Source organism: Manihot esculenta, chromosome 3 (assembly GCF_001659605.2).
Source record: "Manihot esculenta cultivar AM560-2 chromosome 3, M.esculenta_v8, whole genome shotgun sequence".
Lineage (NCBI taxonomy): Eukaryota > Viridiplantae > Streptophyta > Magnoliopsida > Malpighiales > Euphorbiaceae > Manihot > Manihot esculenta.
The window spans coordinates 1,761,409-1,769,735 of NC_035163.2; the positions used below are offsets into that span (position 1 = coordinate 1,761,409).

Consider the following 8,327-nt stretch of genomic DNA (forward strand, 5'->3'; position numbering starts at 1 on the left):
GTGAGATGAGGTGGAACCGCCCGAGATACTAGCGAACCACGATACTCGAGAATTCGGTCCTGATTTAACAATTATATCCGATTTAGTTGCAATGAGAACGTCGCAAATTTAACAGGGAAAAATGTGAGACTCAACAGCTTGTATCGTGTCCCATATCGGCGGTTTATGAAAAATTTAAATTGTATATGATAATTAGTACGAAATTATTAAATAATTTAAATTATCTATTTTGAATCAAATGAAAAGTAAATCAAAAATCTATTTGAGTAAATTTTGGAGGGCTGGGCTGTTTCAGTTGCGGACAGCGCTTTTCTGAATTTTTCTACTATTGGTTCCTAATTGTTCGGGTCGAGTTGTTTTCTTTGGATTTTTAGGGTTTTACGTTTTTGACTTTTAGGTATTTTTGTTGTGGGCTTTGTTGTTGTTTGCGAAGCCTTATAATTTTTCCCAACAATGAAATTTCTATATCTTTCATATATAAAAAAAAAATTGAGACTTCTTGATTTGGTCTTGTGTTTTAATAAAAAAATCTGAGTGTGAAGACTCGGATCCGATTTTTTCAACTGAATAATATGTTTTTAATTTTTTAGCACCCCTAGTACGTCTTCGCTAAGTTTCTTTTAAAATTTCAATTTTTAAGCAATTCCATTTGTTTAAAGAAATTTTCCTACACACGTTTTGATTTGTAAATATGAAATATGATGATCTGAAATTCAGAGAAAATGAGATTTTACAATGGGTTCTATAATACTGAAAAAACTTAGACCTAGAGGAGAGTATTTCTCATTTTATATGTTTTCTTTTGTCTGCTAGTGACGTGCTAACAGAACGTATATCATTGGACCACCTGTCCCTGCTATGTTGATTCGGACGTACGAGGGAATCAGATCTCTGCCCCATGCGTAACGGCCTCTGATCCTCTTCACGCGCGTGTAGATGGGTCCACAAGGCAGATAAATGAGTCTTCCTTCTTCCTTCTGGTTCTGGGCTGGGCCGGGAGATAGGAGCAAAGCTGGGCCCAAAGGAGATCGGCCCGAGATGCCGTGAAGGCGAGGCCAGCTTGGTGGAGAAATTCAGAGGGGCCCGGTATCAAGGCTCGAAAGGGCTAGACCTGTTAGTGTAGAGGATGTGTGGGCTTCTGAGCGATGGGCCGCGATTGAGGGCTTAGCCCCTGACCGGGGTGGAGAAATCCAGCGGTCATCAATTGCCCCTTTACCTTCTCGTCAGTTATTGTCCGACTGATGAGGGGGTAAACTTCAAGTGTAATAATGACCGCGCCGCCCCAGGACAAAACTGTTCAGAGCCACTCTTCGTCTCATCACTGCTTTGCTTTTTGAATTTTCTTTGTCTTCTCAGAACGCTTGCCTTCTCCTGTTCTCTGCTCTTCTCCGATTTCCTCTGCTCCTCTGCTTTACCTGCTTTTCAGGTACGCCTCTTCTATCTCCATGGAAATTTCTAAGCTTCCTAAAGTTTTTGACACCAAGTCCAGTATCACTCCCTCTACCATAACTAACTTCTTTTCTCGGAGGTATTTGGACACTCCCCTTTATCTTATCCGAGCTCCTCTTCGGAACGAGAGGATTGTTCTTCCAGATCCTCCTCCTCCTGGTTTGGTAGATCCCCAGAAGGATCGTAGCATAGTCTTTTTTGTTAAACAACGTGACTTTGGTCTAACTTTTCCGTTTACCTCCTTCTTTACCGAGGTTTTCCAATATTTCCGGATAACTCCCCGAATGCTATCCCCAAATTCTATTTTGTTCATGTGTTGCTTTGAATCCATTTGCTTGAGCTGGGGGTTTACGCCCACGGTTCATCTATTCGTGACCTTTATTCGTCTAGTCAGAGCAAGTAACAATTTTTATTACTTTTCCCCCCATGGGGGTTTATCCATCCTCACGGGCTATAAGGATTCCATAAAGGGTTGGGTAGAGGGTTTTGTAGTCGCGGAGCTAAAAGAAGACTCCGGTTCATCGTGGGGGGTGGAGCTCGACTGGGGGGAGGTCTCTCTGGGTTGTAACGACCTGCCCCAGCTGAGCCTTACCGAGCAGGTTGGGTACCTTAGATTGACTTATGTTGACAAGAAGTACGACGTCGAGAAGTGTATGTTTGCTTGTAACCTTAGGGATATCCAGGATGCGGGTATTGCACCTTGTCCGGCCGCTTTGCTTTGTCTTCGTGATTTTTACTGGGATTAAGCTAAACTGTTTTGATTTTATATCTTTTACAGCTTTTGATTCCAAGATGGACCAAATCAAGCCTCCCAAGAACCTCATATTGTCCCGAGAGAGTATGGATGCGGCTTTGGACATCCTGCTGGCGGGGCGATCCGTGGGAGAGGCTACTCAAAAAGTGGCAGAAACTATTTCCTCCAGGTTGGCTGTTCGGCCTCCTCCCCCTCCTCCGGTCTCTTCTCGGGCTTCTAAGCCCAGCTCTCGACGCGACAGGTCGTCCCGGCCTTCCAGCCACGGGAGGTCGAGCTCGGCTCGTCAGTCTATACAAGCCCCCCGGCCTCAAGGTACTTCTAACGAGGGGATGGAATAGGGTCCCACGATTATCTCTGAAGTGGCTAAGGGTGTTGGATCGGTGAGGTCGGACCTTGTCCTTCCTACTGTGGGCGCTTCTGGGGTCTCCGCTGCTGTTGAAGAAGGGGTCCCCAGAGGCTCGAGGTCCCCATTACGGAAGAGGGAGCTCCAGGGAAGGGAGAAGAGGTTATTCTCGTGGACGAGGATGACTCGGAGGCTCCCACCAATGATGCTCTTGCCCCTGAAGGGGTGGGGTCTGACCCTGCCAAGGACGGAGGTGTTATAGAGAAGGTAGGGGACAAACGTCCTGCCTCCCTTGAAATGCCTGCCCCAGCTCCAGCTCGGAAGAAGTCCATGGCTTCCAAGGGATCGGCTCCAGCTCTCCCTCCTATTGGAAAGAAGAAAAAAGGTTCCAAAGCATCAACTCCGGCTCTCCCTCCTCCTGAAAAGGAGAAAGATGTCCCCGTGATACCACTGTTGTCTGCTTCTGACAACGGCATTCTGAACGCCGAGGATATCACTCATCAGTCTCCGGCGAGCGTGGTTGCTGAGATTGTCAAGGAGCGGATGTTTGGTGGCGTCTTGGAGGCTTCGAATCCGCGCTTGCTTGCTCTCACCGGTCTCTTAGCTAGCTCTACTAGGGAGCAAGCAGCGTTTCGTTCTCGACCTCGTGGGGAGCTCGGAGACACAATCAGGGAGATGCTTCTGATAGTAAGCTAAGCTACCTCCTATGTTTTCGTTCTGGTTTTCTTTGTTTTAACAGTTTTTCCTTTGTATTAGGTGACGGGCCTCTTTATGGAGGTGGATGCTCGCGACCACTCTCTCCGGGAATCTGTGGACCGCCGGATTGAGGAGGCGTGCCTGGAGGAGAATTTATTCGCAACTAGTGATGCCAGGGGCAACCTCGCAGCAGCTCGAGTTCACACCCAGTCCCTCCAGGCGGAGCTGCATTCTGCCTTGGAGGCCCTCAAAAGAGCTGACGGGAAGGCGGCTGAGGCACAGGAGCACGCTAAGTCCCTGGAAGCAGAGTTGTCTCGTACCCGCAGGGTTCTCAAGGAGTCTGATGAGAGGGCGGCTGTAGCTGAGGTCCGATGTGAAGAAGTTGTGAAGCAGCTGTCCTCCATGGTGGAGACTCTTCGTGAGAAGGACGAGGCTGTGAGTCAGAAAGATGAGGTCCAACGTCAATATGAGGCCCTGAAGGCTGATTTTGAAGGAGCTCAAGCTCACCTTGATAAGGTGAAGGCTCAAAAGGAAGGAGCCCTAGCTCGGGTGGAGGTTATCGAGCAGGAGCTGAGCAGAAGTTCTGAGCGTATCAGAGACCTGGCTTCATCGGCGGAGGAGTCCAAACTTCACAATCAACAGCTTAGTCAAGAAGTCAGGACTTTGGAGCGTAAATGCTCAGCCCTGCTCAAGGAGGCCAAACATGTTGAGGACAGGATCCAGCTGGAGTGCGAGAGGCGTTTGATGGAGTATAAGGAATCAGCTGAGCTAAAGGAGAAGATTGAACAAGCATGTGAAACTCATGTTCGAACTTACAGGGATTCTCCCGAACTGAAAGCAATTATAGCTGAGGCCTACCAGTCACGACTTGCGGAGTATAAAGCCTCTGATGAGATGAAGGTCGCTATTTGGCACAAAGGCTTTCGCATGTACGTGTCCGGTTTCAATAGGGGTTTGAGGGATTCCAGACTTGCTCTTTCTACCCCTCTAGCAAAGCTTCGAGCTGCTGAGGTGGACTCCGATGGTGAGGACGTGTTATATGGTGAGGATGATCTGCCTTTACCCAAAGGAACCTCTCGCACTGTAGCTGGATCCTCTGAGGCAGAAGCCAAGCAAGGGGATGAAGACGTTGGGCCTCGAGGGTAGGAGATCGTACCTTTTGTTGGTACGAGGGGCTCTGGGCAGGAGGATGACAGTCCTCCCGTAGATAGAAATGTAAATAGTGTGAATGATAATGATGTAAATGTGGATGATGACATGCCTAAACATGTAAGTCCTTTAAGGACAGTTTTGCCTTTATCGGAGTAGGTGATTTAGAATAGGCTGTAACATATTTTTTCTTTTAATGAAATTTTACTTTCACTCATTTGGACAGTTTCTTGTTTTTCCTTCATACTTGAACTTATCTCTGTTTATTAAGAATGAATCACTTAAACTATGTGTTTCAGAATTTTCCTAAGGAATCTGCTGTGAATTTTTTACCTATAGATTTATTTGTTTCACTAAGGCATTTTTGTTTGTAAGCTCTTTCCGAGCTGGGCTAGTTGCACTCGTGAGCTCTGTTTTTAACAGTGATCAAGGCTTTCAATTTACAAGTTTTTATCCTTGTTACTTTATTAATGTGAGCTCGGGCGCATAGTCTTTGCTGAGTAATGATAAGTCAAATCATGTACCTGTTGCGATGATGAGCAGGGCTCGTCTTTCTGCCTTTAGTTCTGTCTTGACAGGGACTGGAGCTAAGGTTTTATCTGCTTCGTGCCATTATATTTTCCTCGGATTGCCCCTTTACTTCCTCAATATTTATTACATGAATAGTGAGGGAGTAAATCCCTGTACTTCATTTGTACTTGCACGGTTTCTTTTTAGGCGATTTCACTTTGCTTTCTAGTTGTGAGCTCGGATGTCTGGTCCTCCTCGAGGTGATCCTTTGTCAGGCGGTGCAACTTAATCTGCATGCTCCACTGGGATGGGGAGTTCGGCCTTTGTCGTTTTCCTTCTTCTTGGGTTATTCTTGTTAAACGTTTGTTCAAGTCAAACTGACTCGAGCTGTGAGCATAGTCCTTTGCCCTCGTTTATCCTCCTGTATGTTCCTGAGTGTTGCATGTTGCGAGTCTATCCGAGCTGGGAGCTCGATTCTTTGCTCTCTGCTTAGGCTTTTATGTCTACAGTCTGTAACGCTTCTCGTATCGCGAGCTCGGGAGTTCAGAATTTTGCATTTTTCGCTTTGGTGCCCCGAGCTCGTTTGTGAGGTCGGACTTGGTTTGGGAGCTCGGTTCCTTGCCCCTTACTTAGGCTTTTATGCCTACAGTCTGTGATGCTTCTTGTACCCCTGAGTATTTTCCGGGCTTTTTGCTGTTTAGACCTCTCTCTAGGCTAGTTGAGCTAGTTTAGTGCCAGCGGTCAATTCGCGAGGTTGATGTAGTACCGAGCTCATTTTTTTGAGGTCGGCATGGGGCTGTGGCGCTCTTGGTTATTGTGCCCTGAGCTCCTTCGGGAGGTCGGAATTTAGTTTTCATTGGTAGCTTAGGACTCATCTTTCGCGTGGAGATCGGAGCTGTGTTTTTATGAGTTGTCCCTGCACATGATATGGGGAATTTTTGCTCCGGGAGGCCCTTAAGGCCTTCACCGACCGTTTTTGTTTTTGTTTTCCCGGGAGTTCTAGGGGATCCTGGTCTTCTACCTCCCTGGGATCTCTATATCTCAGTGAGATCTTCTATCTCTCTGAGATCTCTATATCTCAGTGAGATCTTCTGGTGCCAGGAGATCTTGGGGATCCTGGTCTTCTACCTCCCTGAGATCTCTATATCTCAGTGAGGTCTTCTGCCTCTCTGAGATCTCTATATCTCAGTGAGGTCTTCTATCTCTCTGAGATCTCTATATCTCAGTGAGATCTTCTGATGCCAGGAGATCTTGGGGATCCTGGTCTTCTACCTCCCTGAGATCTCTATATCTCAGTGAGGTCTTCTGCCTCTCTGAGATCTCTATATCTCAGTGAGGTCTTCTGTCTGTCTGAGATCTCTATATCTCAGTGAGATCTTCTGATGCCAGGAGATCTTGGGGATCCTGGTCTTCTACCTCCCTGAGATCTCTATATCTCAGTGAGGTCTTCTGCCTCTCTGAGATCTCTATATCTTAGTGAGGTCTTCTGCCTCTCTGAGATCTCTATATCTCAGTGAGGTCTTCTGGTGCCAGGAGGTCTTGGTGATCCTGGCCTTGTATCCGGAAGATCTTGGGGATCCCGGTCTTCTACCTCTGAGGTCTCTATGTCTCAGGGTCTTCATTGTCAGGAGATCTTGGGGATCCTGGACTTGTATCCGGGAGATCTTGGGGATCCCGGTCTTCTACCTCTGAGGTCTCTATGTCTCAGGGTCTTCATATTCTGTTCTTTCTTTTTTCAAAGAGAAGTGACATTCATAATAGAGATAACATCATTGTGTAAAGGATGGCGTTGTTTTATTCATTTGTGCTTTTCAGAGTACAATATTTTTCTTTATAAATATCTTAAGGGAAATACCTCTTCAAGTGCTAGATATTCCAGGCATGGGGCTCAGGGTTTCCTTGCATATCTTCAATTTGGTATACTCCTGGCCTGACCACTTTTGCTATCCTGAATGGGCCCTCCCAGGTCGGTGCCAACTTGTCCATGTTCACCATAAATGCTCTGAAGGTGCTGCATTCAAATTGCCTGCCATTATCTGAGATGAGCGCTCTTAGTACGCCAAACCTGCAAATGATGTTCCCCTAACAATCATGTTGATGGTCCCACTGGATTCATCATTCACTGGTCCAGCTCCCGTTCTCCTCTGTACTGGGACTGCTGGATTAGGCTGAGGTCTCTGTCCCTCCGGTCTTTTAACGAAGTTTTTCAGGTGCCCTCTTTTTATCAGCCTCTCGATCTCTGCGATCAACTGGAAGCAGTTATTGGTATCATGGCCATGAGTGCGATGGAACTGACAGTATTTGTCAGGATTTCGCTAGTCGGCTTCTGTTCTCAGGGGTCTGGGCCACTCTACGAATTCTTTATCTTGGACGGCCATGAGTACTTCGGCTCTAGAAGCGTTAAGTGGAGTCGGCTTTTCTGGGACCCACGGAGGGAGTGGCCTTTGTTCTGCGACCCGAGGAGGGAGAGGTCTTTGGTCCCTTCGTTCCCAGGGCTGTCTGTAAGGCTCAGGCCTTTTGCCATGTTTCCTCTCATGCTTCTCTGGCCTCCTTTCCTCCGGGGCTGTCTCCTTACCTACCGCTCCCTTGGCGAATCTGCTTGTCACTAAGGCATCATCCTGCCTTATATACTTTTCAGCCCTCTGCATCAGCTCGGCTAGTGAGGTCGGAGGCTTCCTGCTTAGTGAGCCGAAGAACTCAGCAGAGGTCGTTTCCTTCTGCATGGCCTCCACCGCCCTTCCCTCATCAAGCTCGGGAATTTGCAGAGCCTCCGTATTGAAACGAGCGACGTACTCCCTGAGCGATTCGTCTCTTCTCTGCTTGATTGTTTCCAGGTAGCTTGTCTTTCTATCCGCAGGCACCCCGGCAATAAATCGGCTGATGAAGCGAGTGGCCATATCTCCAAAACTACTGATACTTCCAGCCTCAAGGTTATTAAACCATGCCCTCGCTGGCCCCGAGAGCATCATCGGGAATGCCTTGCACATCAAGGCATCTGACAGAGTCTGCAGCTTCATGAAAGTCTTGTTGTTGAGGACATGCTCTCGTGGGTTTTCAGCTCCGTCATAAGCCGTCATTGATGGCAGCGTAAACTTCTTTGGAACAGTCTCCTGATGTATCCGCTTCGAGAAAGGTGAAGAAGTGGGCAGGAAGGTTTGGCTCTGATCCTTCTCTCCCAGCTCGGCCAAAAGCTGCTCTCTCAACTTCTACAGCTTTTGGTCTACATTCTCATCTTCCAGCCTGGGTTTCTTCTCTAGGTGGTATTCCTTCTCCTCTGCTTCACTTCTCGTCCACTTGGTTGTCCCGGCGGAATAGTTGTCAGCCTCATCATTCTCTATCATCTCCCTCACCCTCCTTCCATGGACTCGGGCCTCCGGTTCTTCTTTTTCCCCCGCTCTTCTCCCTCTTTCTCCGGTACCACGGCTG

At 47.6% G+C, this 8,327-nt stretch overlaps 1 protein-coding gene across 1 annotated transcript; it reads right to left on the bottom strand.

Moving 5' to 3' along the window:
* Positions 1-7,216: 7,216 nt before the first annotated feature.
* On the bottom strand, positions 7,217-7,978 carry LOC122723207. Its single transcript, XM_043954723.1, has one exon. It carries the CDS (start codon positions 7,976-7,978, stop codon positions 7,217-7,219), a length of 762 nt encoding a protein of 253 aa, XP_043810658.1.
* Positions 7,979-8,327: the final 349 nt, after the last annotated feature.

Bases quoted from the DNA above. Each gene is read 5' to 3' on its own strand.
- LOC122723207 (XM_043954723.1), bottom strand. From the start codon at position 7,978: ATGACGGCTTATGACGGAGCTGAAAACCCACGAGAGCATGTCCTCAAC.